The following is a 19,155-nucleotide window of genomic DNA, read 5'->3' on the forward strand; positions in this document are numbered from 1 at the left end:
TTTACTCTTTTTCTATTCTCTGGAAAAGTTTATGGCAGACTGAGATGATTCTCACCTTGATTTTGGTAGAACTTACCCATAAAACTGTGTAGGCCTGTTTGTGTAATAGAAAACATTTTTTTAACTACTGCTTCTGTTTCTTTAATGGAAAGTCTGACATCCAAGGACTTGCTTATATTATTTACATTTTCAAATTTGTTAGCTTAACATCATTCATAGTGCTTCTTTATTATTTTTAAATTCTCTGCTTTATTTGTAGTTGTATGTCTCCTTTCATTTACAACATCACTTCTTTGTGTCTTCTCTCAGTTTTTTTTGGTGATATTGCTGTGAGTTTGCCCTTCTTCCTAGATTTTGGCCTTGTTTATTCTCTATATTATAAATTTATTTTCTCTTTTTGCAGAATTCTGCTCCTAACTTTATTATTTTCTCCCATGGTTTATTTATTTAGTTAAACAATGGTTTTAGTTAGACTCTTAATCTCATGAATTTTCAGTGTGTCTACTTCTAATATGAGCACCTAAGGTAATACATTTCCCTCCCACTGCCTTATTCACTGGTGCTTATAAAGTTGTTGTATGTATACACATGTTCCCCATCCTGAACCCTCCTCCCTCCCCACTCCCCATACCATCCCCCTGGGCCGTCCCAGCGCACCAGCCCCAAGCATCCAGCATCGTGCACTGAACCTATATCTGAAATTAAAAAAAGAAAAAAAGAAAAATACTGAAAAAAAAAAAAAACAAAAAAAACAGAACACCCAGGACCGATCAATAGGCAAATAAAATTCCCAAGTCAAATATGTCCAAAAAAAAAAAAAAAGAGAAAGTTGTTGTATGTAGTATATTCACTCATCCAGTTCTATGCATTTTTAAATCCCCATTATGATGTTTTCTTTGACCCATGAGTCATATGAACATGTTTGTTAATTTCTGAGTGTGTGCAGTTTTTGACTCCCTCTTCACCTTACTGATGTTGCTTTTAATTCCACTGCCATCAGACACTGTTGTCTTGGAGATCAGTTTTTGGATGCTGTGGGGGACCTGCTTCTAGCCCTGGTCCTGGATCAGGTTTTGATAAGGTCCTATGTGTCTGGAAAGAGTGCTGTCCTCTGTTGTTGGGGTGGAGTTCTGGGTCCTCTGGACCCTATGTCTCTGTTGCCTTTTTGTCCTATTCTCTGGGGATTTTGCTGTGCCTCACGGCCTCTGCAGTCTGGGGCATGTCCAGGAGGAACAGGTTTGGGCTGGCCCCAGAGGATGAGAAGGATCCTATCCGACGGAGGAGAAGGGCCTGGATGAGGGAGCAGCATGGATAGTGGTGGGACAAGGCTCCAGGGTGGTGTAGCCTCTGAGGGAGGGCAGAGGGGAGGGGCCAGCACCAGAGAGTTTGGGCAAGGGCCTTCACAGAAGAGGGCAGGGGAGAGTTGTCTGAGGGGTCAGAGGGGCCCACAGAAGGGAGGCAGCCGAGGGCTGAGTTGGGGGGGTCTGGCTCTGGGGCGTGTGCTCTGGTTACTGGGACGCCTGGTAGTGCTCAGGGTCTCCTTAGGTGACAGCCTGACCACTTGGTCAGGGGACTGGAAAGGCAGGAGTCGCTAGAGGTAGGGTTCTGAGGGCAGTGATTGAAACAGCAGGCCCAGAGGACCAGGTGGGGCAGGTGGGCCAGTGACCAGGAGCATCCAGGTTGTGGTGAATGGGTTGGGAGAGCTGTGGTGAAGGAGGGATTTGGGTGTGGGGGCCTGGCAGGGGCATGCCCACTGTGGCTGGAATTGCAGGGTGTCTGGGAGAGATGAGGGGACTTCTGAGGTCAGGGTGTCAGGAGGGTTGTTTATCAGGTCATCAAAGTCCTCTGTCAGTGGCACAGTGGTAAGGAAAGAGGAGGGGGAACCCTGTGACGGTGGCCACCCCTGGAGCACAGGGGTGGCGGGTGGGTGGACCTGGGTGGGGGGAAAGCTCCCAGGAGCGTCCTTTCCTGGGAGGCTGCCCATGATCACCCTGCTGACTGTCCAGCCTCAGTGTTTCTGAGGTCAGAAGGAGAGCCGTGAACACTTAGGCTAGACACCAGGACTGAGAAAACCAGGACACACTGCTGACTGGGGGCTCCCAGGCAAGTGGGAGCTTTCAGCTGAGACTAAGACATGGTATACAGATACACCACATGGATGGAGGAGTGTTTTGTTTGTTTGAGGCTTTTTTAAAAAGTGATCACTTATGGTAAAATACATGCAACATAAAATGCACCATTTTCACCATTTTCCAGTGGACATTTCAGTGGCATTGGGTATACTGACAGAGCTCCTCCTGTTGCAAAACTGAAAATCTGTGTCTGTTAAAACTAATGGACCACCAGGAAATTCCCTCGTTTAAAAACAATAATAGGGATTCCCAAGGGTTCAGTGAGAGGACTTAGTAGGGGCTGCATGAGACACTGTCCTTGTCACTGGGGACAAACACAGTAGAGCCTACGGGGGCTCACTCTAGGCTGCCGGGTCTGTTGCTCATGGGGAGATGCCCTGAGAGGAGTAGCACTGTGAGAACAGAACAGGGCAGGCCCTGGAAGTGGGAGATGGTCTCTAGAGGGGCCCAGGGGTACATGCAGCCCCCTAGCTATATTTTATTTGATCTAGAATGGTTTCAGAAAATTGGAATAATTACTAACTAGTTCAGTTCAGTTCAGTCGCTCAGTCATGTCTGACTCTTTACCACCCCATGAACCGCAGCACGCCAGGCCTCCCTGTCCATCACCAACTCCCGGAGTTCACCCAAACCCATGTCCATTGAGTTGGTGATGCCATCCAGCCATCTCATCCTCTGTCGTCCCCTTCTCCTCCTGCCCCCAATCCCTCCCAGCATCAGGGTCTTTTCAAATGAGTCAGCTTTTCGCATCAGGTGGCCAAAATATTGGAGTTTCAGCTTCAACATCAGTCCTTCCAATGAACACCCAGGACTGATCTCCTTTAGGATGGACTGGTTGGATCTCCTTGCAGTCCAAGGGACTCTCAAGAGTCTTCTCCAACACCACAGTTCAAAAACATCAATTCTTCGCACTCAGCTTTCTTTATAGTCCAACTCTCACATCCATACATGACCACCAGAAAAACCATAGCCTTGACTAGACAGACCTTTGTTGGCAAAATAATGTCTCTGCTTTTTAATATGCTGTCTAGGTTGGTTATTTAAACATTGGGAGGAACTCTGCTCAATATTCTGTAGTAACCTAAATGGGAAAAGAATTTGAAAAAGAATAGATATGTGTGTGTGTGTGTGTGTGTGTATGTGTGTGTGTGTGTGTGTGTGTGTGTGTATGGTTATATCTGAATCGCTTTGCAGTATATCTCAAACTAATTAATACAGCATATAAATCAACTGTACACCAATATAAAATAAAAATGTAAAAAAATTAAGTTTTGGGATATTTCAGATAGAAATTTGTTTCCAGCATCTCTTTTTTAATGAGTTTTATTATTACAAAGTTTATTATAAAATTAAAAAATTATTAAATAATTTTTAAAATTAGAAAGTTATTATAAAGTATTGTAAGAGTTGCATTTTAAAGTTGAACATTATACTTCAGCTTATTGATAGGAATGATAAATTCAGTGCTACCTACTTTTTTATAATTTTTAATTTTTTAGTTGAAGTATATGAGGTATAGTCCACGGGATCACAATGAGTCGGACATGACTGAATGACTAAAAGACAAGAACAATAGTTAATTTAAAATATTGTATTAGTTTCAGCTATACAGCAAGGTGATTCACTTTTAATGTTTATATTATATATGTATTACTTATAGCATATATAATAAATATATATATATATATTAGATTCTTTTCCTTTATAGTTTATTACAAGATATTGATATAGTTCCCTGTGCAATGGTGCAGGTCCTTGTTATTTATCTATTTTATATATAGTCGTTTGTATGTGTTGATCCCAAGGCCCTCCACCAGCTTCTCTTGAAAAATAGGAGAGCTGGTCCCTTCCCCACAGGGAGGCAAAGAGGGAGTGTGACCCAAAGGGTCATGTTAGATCCTTTCGGGTCTCAGGACAGATGTAGTCTGTGCCTCAACTTGGCTCTCTCTTCCCCCGTGGGGCTTGGCATCACCCTCCCAGAGGATTTGCCCATCATCCTCTGGGAAGGGCAGGTCCTCGCTGCTGATCTGGCTCTGGAAGAAAAGCTGCTGGGCCTGGGGGCACAAGGATTCAGTCTCTGGGTACCCTGTTCCCACTCAGGGGATGTGCCATCTGTCTGCCAATGAGAGTGTGGAGGTGCCAGTTTTCGGCTCCAGTGAGGAACCATAAATCAGACAGAACCGCACAGAACTAATGAGCGCACCTCACTCAGAGCTTGTCTTACAGATTTGGTCACATGAGTGATGACAGAGGCATGAATTCACCTCACAGAGCTGAAAAAAGTGACTCAGCCTAGAACCAATTGTATATTGCAACCTCATTCTCTACACATGGATGAAAAAGGAACAAGAAGGAAGTCTCTCTCAGGGACTTGAAACACCCTGAGGATGGCCAGATGGGGTGGGCAGTGTGGCCCTGGGGCAGGCCTGGCCAGTAGGCGGTGCACTGTTCACTCCGGCTTTGTTGGCTCTGTCGAGGTGGGAGTGTTTTTCCCACGGGGACCGCTGATAAAGAACTATGTGTGTGTTTTTAATTGAAATTAAAGAGCAAATGGGATTTGTTATCTGGCTTTGTGACTGACTTTGTTGCAATCCATTTTCCCTCCAAAGTGAGATACATATTACTTCCTATAGAAATGATAGGGAAAAAGCTACCTGAACAACAGCCTGCCCTGTGTCAGGCCCTGGGCAGGCATCTCACATGTGTCCTGCTTCATTTATCCTCCCAGCAACCATGGGGTGGGGTGGGGGGATTAGAGAGGGGTGCTGTCATCCCCGCTGCCTAGTAAGGGAAATGACAGCAAAGAGAAATTAAGGAACTTGCCTGCAGTCTCTTCAGTGAAATGGAGGACCTGGCACTTAGATCCAGGCAGTCTGGCTCCAAGGCTTCAGTCAGTGTGTGGAGTCTCCTCTGCCCTAAGTTCCATGCTAGGCAGTGACCAGAGTCCCTTTGCCATCACTTCCCTGCCCTGGCCCCATCTTGCCCTGTTTTTCCTCGGAATCCTGGTAAAGAAGTTCTCCCCACTAGCAGGATACCAGCTTCTCAAAGCATGGGCCCCCTTTCTCTGTAGGAGCAACGGGTCACCTGTTGCTCAGAGTCTGTGATCTGAGTGCCGGCCTTGCAGAAGAGCCTTCACCAGGCCTCCCTCACCTGTCCTGGGCTGCTCACTTCTGTGGATCTCCTCCCAGAGGCAGGTCCCAGACACTGTGACCCAGCTTGGGACCTGCCTGGAGCCTTGTGGAGAGAGTAGAGCTGTGAGCGGACAGGTACCGGCAGCTGCATGGTTGTCCCGGGCATAGTGAACACGGGGTGCTGTGTTGGGGGGCATCCTCGGCCCTGCTCACGAGTCTCTGGCAGACAGTCGTGTGTGTTGACTTTGTGAATCGTGGGCGGAGAGAGGGCAGACAGAACAGGGTGATCTGTTTCCTCTCTCTTTCCTTTTACACACTGACTTCTTGCCTATAAATGAGTACTTTTGAAGTTTTACTTTGAATATGAAAGTTCTGTTGGGATTTTTTTATGGCCACACACTCCATAAACCATCATGTTAGCATGAAAGGGACGGAGAGACGCTGGTTCAGCGTCTCCTCAGAGAGTAGAGTCCGACTAGGGCGGAGACGGGCAGCCCCCGCAGACCCCGACCTGAGATGCCGCAGCTGTGTGGACAGTCACAGCACCACAGCAAAAGGCCCGATGGGGAGAGCCGCACGAGGCCCTGCTCTAGTTTATAAACCAGGACATGCTGTGTGGCTGGGAAAGGGCCCTCCAGGTGAGTGTTGGTGGAGCTGGGGCAGCTGCTGTCCCCCAGGGGACTCTTCACTGTGAGTCACAGGTGTGGGGTTGAGTCCTGAAGCCAAACAACAGTGCATGGCTCTCTTCCTGTGTGCTTGTAGTGCACACTGTGGAGTTTGGGCACTCATGTGCTTTTGCTGAAGGCTTCCCTGGTGATTCAGAGGTAAAGAACCCACCTGCAGTGCAGGAGACACAGGAGACACAGGTTTGATCCCTGGGTTGGGAAGATCCCCTGGAGGACGGCATGGCAACCCCCTCCAGTATTCTTACCTGGAGAATCGCATGGACAGAGGAGCCTGGCAGACTACACTACATGAGGTTGCAGAGTCAGACACGACTGAAGTGATTGAGCATGCACTCATGTGCTTGTACTGAAGGTTTCTTAGCTCTGTGAAATACAAGCCTCATGTCTGAGCAGGGTCAGCCCACATACCCCCCCACCTGCCAAGAGGCCAGCTTCCAGGATGGGCCTGGGCTGCATGGTCAGCAGACCCTCAAGGACAGGCATCAGGAGTTAAGGGATATTGGATCAGGTGAACGTGGGCTGTCTCCATGGGCATGGCTGTCCCCTCCCAGGTGTCTCTTTTCCCTTTAGGGGAAGCTACGTAACAGAGAGGGATGCAGGACTGGGATGAGCGGCCTGGAGCCCAGAGTAGTTGGTAATCACAGCCGGGCAGTGTTGCTGGGCTCTGTCCTGTCCTGGGCGGGCTGCACCTCCCCTCCTCGGGCCTCCAGTGCTGCTGTCAGTGGGGCTAGGGGTGCCCAGCACCCAGAGTGACCTCGGAGAGAAGTCATTTTAGGAAGAGTGGGACAGGAACGTAGAGACATTTTTTCTGTAATTGCAGTAAAATAATGGGCTTCCCTAGTGGCTTAGACGGTAAAGCGTCTGTCTGCGATGCAGGAGACCCGGGTTTGATCCCTGGGTTGGGGAGATCCCCTGGAGAAGGAAATGGCAGCCCACTCCAGTATTCTTGCCTGGAAAATCCCATGGGCCATGGAGCCTGGTAGGCTACTGTCCATGGGGTCGCAGAGTCGGACACGACTGAGCAACTTCACATACATAATAAAATTTACCATATTAACCATTTTTAAGTGAACTGTTCAGTGACATCAAGTACACTCACATTGTGGTGCACCCATCACCCCCATCATTTCCAGAACATTCTCACCTTCCAGAAATGAAACTCTGTCCCTCCCCGGCCCCTGACTCCCACTGTTGCTGTCTCTGTGACTGTGACTCGTCTCCTGCCTCCGTGGGGTCACACAGGATTGTCCTGTGTGTGTCTTGTCTCATTGAGTGTGAAGTCCTCAAGGTTCACCCATGCTGTCGCAGATGTCAGAGCTGCCTTCCTTTTTGAGACTGAGTGATAGTCCCTGTGGGCATGGACTGCACCTTATAATCGCTCCATCCATCCATGGGCACTGGAGTTGCCGCCTTCTCTTGGCTACTGTGAACGTTAGTGTTCACATGTCTGTTGGAATCCCTGCTTTCTCTTCTTCAGGGTATTGAAGTGATGTATTTTTAAAGTGAGTATTTTAAAGATTAATTTCTTCAAAACACTTTTTAATTTCCCTTAGGATAATTCCTCTCAAGTGAGAGTTTCAGATATTAAACTTTGAGTCTTAAACATTTCTCTCACAAGGACAGAAATCTTCTTTATCAAATCTTGTAGCCTTCTCACCCGCCTCTGTCAGGTAACCCTAGGCTGCAGCTTGGTGCTGGCCCTTCTTTCTGGGGAGCCCGGGAGGGGGCCAGTAGGACCAGGTGGGCCTTCCCCTGTTTCTTTGCTCAGGGCATCCCAGCATTGACCATCTCCCAACCCCACACCACCCCGAGTGCTGTGTGGCCATTGTGCTAAAGGTCGCTGATAGCATCTTCTCCACTCACACGCCGCCGAGGTGCTCTCTGCTGAGAGCAGTGTGGGCGTGTCTGTCCCAGGCTCTCTTACCTGGAGATGGGACCCTCTGGGGTGAGGCTGTCCCCATATGTCTTCCATGCTCAGCAAAAAAAAAAAAAGGCATGTGCTAGCGTGAGGAGAGCCCAGTCCCTGTCACAAGGACCGTGGGCTACCTGCAGCAGCAAGTGGTTGCAGGCAGGCCGCATGACGGGGCTCCTGTTCAACAGTAGTTGCCAGTGAGGTGCTGGAAACTTACAGGAGCTGAGGTAGGATCGGGATGCTGGCCTCCTTGTGAGAGTTCCAGGTCCCTATTCTTGACCTGCCCACTGCTTCCCAGTCAGGGATCCCTCTCCCCTCTGGAGACCACGCACTGCAGAGCAGTTAGCAGGCAGCAGGGACATGGTGTGAACCCAGCCTCACCCTCACCATCAAGTCCGCTTCATGGAATTGAGGGGTGGTCAAGCTTAGAAATGGGATAAATGACTAATTCTGGAAGTCATAAAGATACCTTTAAAGAGTAAAGGATTTAAGATGAAAATCTTCAGAAAGGCCGTGCAGTTTTTCAGATGTCTCTCTGTGGATGTAAAAGGTGTAGCTTGATCTGTACATTAACCATCCTCATCTGAAATGGGACCATTCGGCTTGGTGACTTCAGGGAAGAGAAAATGAAGTCTGTTAAGTAAAAATTAATGGTTTTTCAGGAATTTGTAGGAAGTCGAGCAGCTTAATGACATGCTTTGGGTGGATGCGTTTTGAAGAAAGCAATTTGAGCAGACTAGGAAATTGTGCAATAACCTTAACTTGGGTCAGAATTTAATTACTGCAGTAACAGAGTGTCGCTGTGTGTCTCTGTGACCAAAATGGGAAGCAGGGTTTTTTAAAAAGGCTTTTAAAAGTAACAACAACTTGTCCATTCTCTCTCTCTGGACTTCCTTCATTATAAATACCAGGTAACCCAATGCTGGCTAAATATAGGTTCAGTGGCCATCTCTGTTTATGACTTTCTTTAGGCGGAAGTTACCAGCACAAGGCCAGATTAATTTGGTGTGTAGGTTTTTATAGGCTCTAATTAGTTATGTTTTTCTTGAGCAGACCAACTGGGATCAGTAACATTATATAACTGAACTCTGACGCCCAAGACTTTGAAACACAGACGCCTCTCTCAGAGCTGGGGCCCCTGGGAGATGCCGACCCGGCGGCCCGGCGGCCAGCCCACTGCAGCTGTGAGCAGCCGGGCTCAGAACATCTGTTTCCAGCCAGGAGCAGCTCCAGGAGTGATAAACTGAATACCTTCTTGCAAAGTCAGAAGCCTCATCTGCAGCCCATTGGTTTCTGCATCCTTGAGGTTTGACATGGCACGACTACTTATCAGCTGTCCCCGGAGGCAGATTCCACTGTGCTGGCCCAGGAGGAGGTGGGGCAGCCAGGGACAGAGCAGAGTGTGCACTTGACCAGCCTCCCTACCTCACTGCTTGACGGCCCTGCACCTGCGTCTGAGTGTCTGAGGTCACAGCCATTGGAGGCCTGAGTGGGTGGTGGACCTTTGGAGCCATGGAATGTCATCTGGGGTGGACCTAGCACGCTCATCAATGACTTTGCTGCACAGCAGACTTGACAAATGACTCGGGGCCCTCCTCTTCTGTTCTCGAAGCTCTGCAGAAACCGCCAAGTCATCTCCTTTTCCTCCAGGAGGGCAGGATGCGCCCCACTGGCAGCACCCCGGATCCCTCCCACCTCACACCTGCCCTGCATAAACAGGGAGGTGACATGAAGCTAGCTATGCTTACACTGATGGGAAAAGCAGGACAGGAGGGGCTCTTCCTGTAAACACCCCGGCCCAGGCCTCTCTCCCCATCACACTTGGCCCCTGCCCCTTCTTCACTGGACTTTACAAGCTGTTGCTGCCCCCCACCCCCTCAACCCGTGGTCCCCTGGATGCTTCCTCTCCATGGAGCACCACCACCTGCCTCCGAGCCCTGCAACCCTTGGAATGGACATTAGAGGGGCCAACATGGGCCTCACCCAGCCACTCAGCTGGTGGGTTGTCTTCCTGTATCCACAGCCTCAGGACTGTCCTGGGAAGGGGGCTAGAGAGCCCAAAGGCCAGACGACTGGGAGGCCCAAGGTCTTGGTCACCGCTACACTGGACAGCTCTGTGTGTGTGGACAAGAAGATGTGTGTCCTTCCAGTGTGACTCAAGGTCTGTTCACTTCACCAAACATTTCTTGGCCTCCTGCTGTGTACCAGATGCTGCCAGTGCCTGTGGGTTATTACAGATGACAGTTCATGCCTTCGAGGAGCTTATCTTGGAGGAAGGGACAGAAGATGGGCTATAATGGGCACATGTAGGCACACTAGGCTCTGGGAGGTCCAAGAGGGCTTCCTGGGGGCCATAACAGCTGAGGTGATGGTTAAAATCAGAGCAGGAGGTAGACTTGTTGTGAGATGGCTGGCGTGAGCAGGCTTGGGGGTGTGAAAGCAAGCAAGGGTCCCTCACACACAGCAACATCACTAGAGTACAGGGGTGATGCTGGCGAGGCCAGGCCTGTGCCAGAAGGAGAGCTGACCTGGCTTGGTCATGGAGACATGCATATGCCCTGTGAGGAGCCCATGGGCTTCTGCTCCTCCAGGAGGCAGGGATGGTGGTGTGGTGGAGACTGTAATGGAGGCTAGGAGGCAGTAGGGCCCTGCCCCATGATGGGGGCAACAGGGAGCCACCAGACTTGAGAACCCTTCAGGCTGTCTCTTTGGGGGGCTTGGTGATGGATGCCTGGGAGGACAGTGGTACCTTCACCCAGAGGAGGGACTCCTCAGGAGGAGGGGGTCTGGTAAGGGTGAGGACAGCAAGATGGTGCTGAGTTCAGGGTGATGCTCTGATTGTGGGGGTCGGCACAGCCTTCCCAGCTCAGCATGCTGGGTGGGGGCTGGGGGTCTGGTAGGCCAGTGGGGAAGGGCCAGGCAAGAAGTGGAAGGGCCTTCTCCTAGGAAGAGCTGTCCTCGGGTTGGGGCACGACCCTCAGCTGTAGCTTGGTGCCTCTCGGAGGTGGTCCAGACCTCGACGACCAGGACCTCCATGTGGGGGCAGGCCCAGCCACAGCGAGTTCGCTCCTGTTTGCACACCAGGCCTCCCTGTCGTTCACCATCTCCCAGAGTTTGCTCAAATTCATGTTCATTGAGTCGTTGATGCTATCTAACCATCTCATCCTCTCTTGTCCCCTTCTCCTGCCTTCAATCTTTCGCAACATCAGGGTCTTTCCCATTGAGTTGGCCCTTGCATCGGGTGGCCAAAGTATTGGAGCTTCAGCATCAGTCGTTCCAGTGAGTACTCAAGGTTGATTTCCTATAGGATTGACTGGTTTGCTCTCCCTGAAGTCCAAGGGACACTCAGAAATCTTCTCCTGTACCACAGTTGGAAAGCATCAATTTTTTGGCTCTCAGCCTTCTTTATGGTCCAACTTTCACATCCATACATGACTACTGGAAAAACCATAGCTTTGACTATATAGACCTTTGTTAGCAAAGTGATGTGATGACTTTGCTTTTTAGTATGCTGTCCAGGTTTGTCATAGCTTTCCTTGCAAGGAGCAAGCGTCTTCTGATTTCATGGCTGCAGTCACCAAATGTCGGTACACACAAATCTGAATGTACAACATGCATGTATATATGCACATTCTCACATCTGTGCACACATGCAGTCATACATCTACATATGTATGTACATAAATACACAGGAACCCATTTCTATGCCTGTCCATCCACAGACACACCCATCAGAGGTGTGCATGGGCCACAATGGTCTCTCTCCAGGTTCCTGCACTGGTAGGAAGGAGAGAGAGCCCCACAAGGCCCTGGGCTGCTGTGAACAGTGTGTTGCGGGGGACCAGGTAGGGTGAGTGGGGTCACCATGACAACAGTGCTGGAGATATGTCCAGAGGCAGAAGGGTGATGGTTAGGGATGTGAACTCGGATTCACCTCCTGACTGTGCTGCGTGCAGTGAGGGGGCGGTTCTGAACCACTCAGAACCTCTGTCTCCCCATCTACACCATGAAAGTGAAGATGGCCCCTGCCTTGTAAGGCTGCTGTGAGGCTCAGGTTGTGTTGTCTCAGCTGGAGGCCTGGGACAGGGGGCTGCCGTGTTCTGAACCAGGAGCCCCAACAAAAATCAGGGGCCTTGGGAGCTGCACAGAGAAGGAGAAGACAGGACTTGCTGTTCCCTGCTCTTTTTGTGCCTGTTTTCCATCTGTATTTTGCACCAAGGGCATGTGGAACTAGGTTTCTAAAGTGCCTCATGGAGGGTCCCAGTTGGGAACCACATCCGGCTCTTCACTGTGGGTTCTTTGATCCCGTTTCTTCCAGTGTTCTGGCTTAGAATACTTAGCCAGGGTTTTGATGTTACCAATTTTATCAACTAATGTGTATAATTACATACCAGTGTTGAGTGAAGAGATGTGGACCTCGCACACTCAGCAGATTGTTCATTTTCTGGCGAGTGCAGTAGGCTAAGAGAACAGCTCTGATTAACCCATTGTGGAAATAACACAGATGAGAAAGAAAAAGGAATTAAAAAAATTTTATGTTGTGACCAACACCTACCCACCCCTGCCAGAATAAAAAAAACTTAAAAAACACCTCATAGACTGGAGATTGGATTCACTGAGGCAGAGTGGATTGAGGTTCTGGGGGCTCAGTGCCAGCAAGGGCTGGTCAGCAGCTGGAGAGAATGGGAGGAGAGGAAGAAGAGAAGACTGCCTGGGCACTTGGGCAGCAGGGTTCTGCAGCAGCCACTGCCCCCGGGTCAGTCGAGCAGGTGGCTCAGCTACCAGCCAGGGAGGTGGTGTGCAGGGCATGGGCAGGCATGGCGGCTGGGGCACAGTGTCCGGGACAGCGGGACTGTGGAGCTGGGACAAGTGCCCACGTTAATGTCAGTGCAGAAATCAAGTGAAAATAAGGGCCTCTTCTTACCCATGGGGTTGCCCTGCACTTATGATGTCTTTTGTGCCCCCTGCCCCCGCCACTTCTCTGTCTGCTCTTCTGACTCCACCTCTTGTTGGTCTGACCCTGAGGCTGTACCAGTAGTGCTGCAGTGATCCTGAGCCCTAACCCGTGTGCCTCTGTGTCATTCAGTGTGAGGTTGTCGCCTGTCTGGGCACAGTGGGGAGAGTCTGAACGTAATGCTGTGCTTAGCCCCCTTGGCTTCAATTTTCCCATCTGTGAAGTGGGGCCATCTCTGTGGCTCTTCCCTGACCGCTGCCTGTGAGGCCAGGGGCAGTCAAGTGTCCATATGTTTACCCCAGCCAGTGGCCACATCCCCAGTGTCTTGCTCTCCTGTCCTCCTATTTCATGAAGGCCCTGGTGAGCTTGAGGGACAGTGCCCTGAGCGGGAGGGCGTAATCTGGGTGGGGAAGGTCACTGAGTGGGGGGGGTGGGGTGCGAGTCAAGGGGCAGGAAACAGCCACGTGGTAAATGCCACATCATCCATGCTGGGCCACGTCCCACTTCAGGCAGGGACATGAAGGGAAGCAGAGCTTCCTGCTCTGCTAGCTCTTGATCCTTTCTGACCTTCTTCCCATCTTGGAAACCTCATACTCCCAACCAGTCCTGATGCTGGGGAGGGTGAGTCAGATGGGAGTGACCGGGTCACTGGACAAGGATGGTGCCTGGAGAGGAGGCAGCTCCTTGACTAGATAAGATGCTGAAGGCGCTGACCTCCTAAGCAGAACCTCTCGGTATGGGGACTGGTGGTCTGGCCTCAGACTGGTGGACCCCAACCCCAGACACGCCCTGCAGCAAATGCTAGAGTTGCAGGTTGGCAGGCCTTCTCTGTAAGGTCTGCACATGGCCTGTTTTAGGCGAGGGGGCAAAGGGTCCCTGTGGCAGCCACTGGGCTCGGCATCACAGTGTGGGGGCAGCTGTGGACAGGATCCCCAGGGAAGCTTTACTTACAGAAACAAGAGCTGTGTGTACATCCTAGGATGGAAAGCAGGGTCACCAACAGACACGGCACACTTCACTCAGCGCAGTCAGGAGGTGGAAGCAGCTCAAGTGCCCATCAGTGGGCTAATAGACAAGCGATGATGGCATATGCCCACCATAGAGTGTGGTTCAGCCTGAAAGACAGAGGGAGTTCTGACACCTGTGGCAACAGGGGTGAACGTGGACATCATGGTAGGGCAGCAAACCCGTCACAGAAGAGCCAGTGGCTCCCCTGAGACAGCCAGAGTTGTCAGGTTCACAGAGACAGAGCAGATATTCTGTGCCCTGTCTACTCTCTATTTGCCTGTTCACAAACCTTTCATCTCGAGGAAGGACGGTTTCTGCTCCCCATGCCCGCACACTGCTCCAGGAGGGCCCAGAGGGTGGGAGTTCACATGTAATGGAAGCAGGGTTTCAGTTTGGGAAGATGAGAAGGTTCCCAAGATGATGATGGTGATGATTGCATGACAGTGTGAATGTGCCTGGTGTCCTGAACTATAGATACTTAAACACTGTGACAGTGGTAAACATTATGTCTGTTCTGTGTGCTGAGTCACTCAGTCATGTCCAACTCTTTGCAACCCCATGGACTGTGGCCCACCAGGCTCCTCTGTCCATGGGATTCTTCACACGAGAATACTGGAGTGGGTTGCCATTTCCTCCTCCAGGGGATCTTCCCGACCCAGGGATCGAACCTGTGTTTCTTACGTCTCCCGCATTGGCAGGTGGATTCTTTACCAGTAGCACCACCTGGAAAGCCCTCTGTCTGTTTTACCACAATTTACAAAGCTAACACAATAAGCAGGAGATAGATCATTTGCCTGTTCTCCGTCCTCTGCCCGCTGCCGCCCTTGAGTGGGTCAAGACGTGGTTGACCACATGGCGCGTCCTTGGGCTTCAGGATGTCACGTCCATCCAGGTGAGGGTGGTGCCAGGGCCTCTCCCAGTGTCAGGACTCCCTCCTCAGCATCTGGCCCTGCCTCCTCCCTCTTCCCTCTTCCTGCCCTCACAGTCTCTCCAGGGTCAGACAGCCTTCTGTCCCATGCCCTGTCTGCCCTCTGTTTGCCTGTTCACAAATCTTTCATCTCAAGGAAGGACAGGTTCTGCTCCATTCACAAATCTTTCATCTCAAGGAAGGACAAGTTCTGCTCCCCATGCCTGCATCCTGCCCCAGGAGGGCCCAGAGGGTATACAGATGCACACAGAACCCTGGGAGGATCTGGGTGGCAACTGTCAGAGTTCCCAATAGCCAGTGACCTGACTCACTCCCCTTTTTCCTGAATCAGATTCCAGCTTCTGCACCTGGTGTTGTCAGGATGGGAGGGTGTCCTTGACTGGTGTCCCCTTCTCCCCTGCACCTTACCCAGACCTTTATCGTCCATACTGGGCTGCACATAAGTTCCCAAAATAGATGTGGCATTGCCCGTTGCTGCCCCCGGGGCAGTTTGTCTGGTCAGCACCATGGGAGCCATCTGTTCTTCCCTGGAATTGCTCAATGGAAATGACTCTCCTCAGTGCAGACCCTCTGAGCCCTGCTCAGGGTGGAGCTGGACAGGGGCAGCGTCACGGGCCTGCACGGCCTGGGGACTGGCCTTTGCAGAGAGGCTGGGCTGCTCTAGGGCCAGATGCTGCCCTGAGTGGCGTCCAGGGCTACCCTGATGCGGGCCTACTTAGGATCTATGAGTGCATGCTCAGTCGTGTCTGCCTCTTTGTGACCCTGTGAACTTTGCGACCCCATGGACTATAGCTCACAAGGCTCCTCTGTCAATGGAATTTTCCAGGCAAGAATCCTGGAGTGGTTGCCATTTCCTCCTCCAGGGGATCTTCCCAAACCAGGGATTGAACCTGCGTCTCTTGTGTGTCCTACATTGACAGATGGATTCTTAACCACCTTTCTACCTAAGAAGCCCAGTGCTTATAGTTGGCAGCTCTGAAATTAATCCCTCCCCTTGTCAGCACATTGGATTCAGCTCTTAGTTTCTCCATGTCCTGAGTGGAAATTGATTTGAACACCTGGAGTTAAAAGACCCAAAGTTGTGATATATCTCCCAGGGATGGTGGCCACTTGTGGATTAAACATGGCTGTAAGTTAAAGCTGCATTGTTGTTAAATAACAGCTTGGCTTGCTCTAGGAGGAGCCCTTTGACAGACATAACAATTAACTTCAGTGAAAAAGTGAGCAGTTAACTGTAGGAGGAGAAATAAGAGTGCTTCTGTGCAAAACAGGGCAGAAATAATGAGGTTTATGATGGTTGAAAAGATGCTTGAAGTCGAAAATGAACCAAGAGTCATAATTGCAGAAAACCACGTATAGAGCACTTCCTGCCTGCCAGGTACTTTGCTGGCTCTTTGTATATGAAGAGCTGTGCCCGACTCTGTATATGTGTACGTGTGCGTGTATTGTTGTTGTTTAGTCGCTCAGTGGTGTCCAACTCTTTGTGACCCTACAGACTGTAGCCCGCCGGGCTCCTCTGTCCATGGGATTCTCCAGGCAAGAATGCTGAAGTAAGTTGCCATTTCCTTCTCCAGGGGATCTTTCTGACCCAGGGATTGAACCCAGATCTCCCGCACTGGCAGGCGGATGCTTCACCACTGAGCCTCCAGGGAAGTTCGCGTGTGGTGTGTGTGTGTGTATGTGTGGTATATGTGTGATGCGTGTGTATGTACAGTGTATGTGTGGTATGTGCACGCAGTGTATGTGTAGTGTGTGTGTGGTGTATGTGAGGTATGCATGTTTGGTGTGTGTGTATGTGTGTGAGTGTGTGTATAAGTGGTATGTGTATGTGTGTGTGGTGTGTGTATAGTGAGGGGAGAGGGGAGAGGGACTGTCTTGGAACAAACCTTGAAGATAGTAGTTACTGTTCTCAGAAGGAGACTAAGAGAGGGTCTGAAGCCCAGATTCCGCAGCAGGTAAAGCTGAGTCAGGGTGTATCCCAGGCCCAGGGAGGGTTTGGAGGAGCCAGGGTGAGAATTCCAGCTCCTAATACAGCCAGGATTTCCTGAACAGCAACTGTGTTCAAGGCACTAAATTAGGCAGACACCATATAGACTCTTAACTGGCTAACCTTTATAGCTGTCATGGTGTTCGCTGTTCTGTGCTTGAAAACAACTGAAACACCCTGGAGCAAGCTTGAGCAAACAAGGAGGTTCTTCATTTCAAGGACAAGCGGTGTCTCTGGAAACTGAAAAGCAGGATGCAGCCGGACTGCTGGGTTTTCTGGATATGAGGGTAAAGGGTACAGTCAAGCAGGCTCTCTCTGTAGACACCTGCGCAGTCTTCTTGTGGAAAGACGTGGAAATGGCTGCTCAGCATCTCCATGTCCCTTTAGGTCTCTGCCTGGTCCCGTCCACTGCACTGGACAGATGCAGTGTCTGTGAGCAGGAAGAGGGGCAGCGGAAGGTCATGGTGAATTGGGTGGACATTAGTCCTGCTTAAACAAGTTCTTGGGGTATGTAGTTTTATCCCCACTGTACATGTAAGGAGCTGAGGTTTGCAGGAGGGGAATCTTGCTCAGGATCACAGGATCATGCATGGTGAAGGGAGCGGACAAGGTTTGGATGAGGCCTGTCTGGCTGAAACCAGGCTTGTCACCATGACATCTGACTGCTGCAGAGGACAGTCTGTCTTAAATCCATCCTCTCCTCAGGAGCTGGAAGAGAAACTAGGATGGTTCCGCCTGAGGAGGGCAGCCTGAGAGTTTGTGTAGCATTTGCTCCATCTTCAGTGACAAGGCTCTGCTCAGGGCTCGTGCCCAGCCAGCTGTTTCCAGCAGCCAGTGGAATTTAGGAGAGGCAGGCCTCCTGAGCACAGTGTCCTGATGCTCCAGGGTTGTGAGACACGAGGCAGGTCGGGGCTGGGATGGCGGGAGGAGGTGCAGGAGCAGCCTACCACGTCCCCTCCAGCCCTCCAGCTGAAATCCACCCTGACAGACCGCTGCTGGCCGAGAGCCGGGACACCATGGGACTCGGGTGTTCTCAGCTGACCTTTCCGCAGTCCCCAAGCAGATGGGGCTGCGTGTTTGCCTTGGCTCCTTGCTGCACTTGGGAACGGACATTCATTCTTAGATGTCTCAGTGTACCCTGGGGGGCAGAGAGCATGGAGTTTGTTTATAAATGAGTGTTTGGTGTAGACTTAGACCTGACTTGACACGAACTGAGCTGCTTCAGGGATGCTTAACCCAAAATGAACAGGAATTCTTGTCTAAAATAACTTGGCTATGGTAATACAAACTTTAAATGATACAAACTCACTGCAAGATCTGGGGAGCATGTACTTCATCGGAAATACCACCTAGTGTTTATCCAGAAAGGGGTCTCCGAGTTGACATTCACAGACCTAGAATCTGTGGCAGGGATGTGAGCGGGGGAGTGTCATGGAGGGTGATCTCGCTCTGGGGGCAGAATGGGTCTCTCAGAGGAGGGGGAGGTGTTCTGAGAGGCAGGGTTTGGTGAGACCATACTGATTGGTGGTATCCTGCTTCTTGTTTTGCAGATTGGAAACCTGGACGATTACTACCACTTTTATCACAGCAAAACCTTTAAGAGGTCCACCTTGAGCAGCAGAGGCCCTCACACCTTCCTCAGGATGGACCCCCAGGTACAGCTCCGCTCCCTGGGCAGATGCTGTCTGAGGACCTAGAGTGTCGTGTGTGGGTTGTTTGTGTCTCTGGTTCTGAAAATGCCCAAGTCTGAATTTTAATGAGCTTCTCCATGACCCTAAGTTTTCCTCTCTGAACAAAACAAAACAGATGTGCAGCTACATATCAGAGCATTTCAAAACTCCAAATATTTGGGTCCTTAGTAAGACTTGAGAATTTAAATTCTTGACTTCTGTTTGAAACAACAATCAAATGACTATAGGGCTATCATTTTAAATCTTTAAAATTCAACAAAACACATAGTAATTAGCGGAGATAAATGTGTGCATCTTACCCATAAAGGCTATGGAATTCAAACTGTCATTTTAATAATGAAATTAGAGTTTGGATAGGCAGGTGTTTTTGTGGTTGTCATAACACATATCTTAATGGTTACCATGAACTTGAAAACTTGGGCAGTGAACGTAGCTTTTTCTTTAAAAATCCCTGTGATCTTTGAGATGAAAACAGATGTAATTTGAAAAGAGGCTAATAACGTTTTTAGTATAATTCTTATTTATCAGTGGTTAATCATACTTTCTACATAGATTTGAGATTAATATTTGACTCATGGGTCAGCAGATACTTGGTAAGATTAAAGATGTAAGATGGCCAAGTGAGCCTTTGATGGCCTCATTCATTCACCAGGTGATTTTGGAATACCTGCTGTGTGTCCCTGTATGTCCATATCAGGGCCATTGGAGTGGACGGTGGGGCTGACA

The 19,155-nt window shown here is 50.1% G+C and overlaps 1 protein-coding gene across 4 annotated transcripts in view; it reads left to right on the plus strand.

Moving 5' to 3' along the window:
- The window catches only part of PCSK6 (proprotein convertase subtilisin/kexin type 6), a 211,276-nt gene that overhangs the window by 72,065 nt on the left and 120,056 nt on the right, over positions 1-19,155 (plus strand). For 3 of the 4 annotated variants that reach the window (XM_059879305.1, XM_024982014.2, XM_024982015.2), the window contains one exon: positions 18,289-18,393. In XM_059879305.1, the coding sequence (XP_059735288.1) occupies positions 18,382-18,393 (12 nt within the window). In that variant the 5' untranslated portion in view covers positions 18,289-18,381. Of the gene's footprint in view, positions 1-16,246; positions 16,302-18,288; positions 18,394-19,155 lie in introns of those variants that run through there. The other variant, XM_059879306.1, reaches the window with a different exon arrangement.

This window comes from Bos taurus, chromosome 21 (assembly GCF_002263795.3).
Source record: "Bos taurus isolate L1 Dominette 01449 registration number 42190680 breed Hereford chromosome 21, ARS-UCD2.0, whole genome shotgun sequence".
In the NCBI taxonomy this organism is placed as follows: Eukaryota; Metazoa; Chordata; class Mammalia; order Artiodactyla; family Bovidae; genus Bos; species Bos taurus.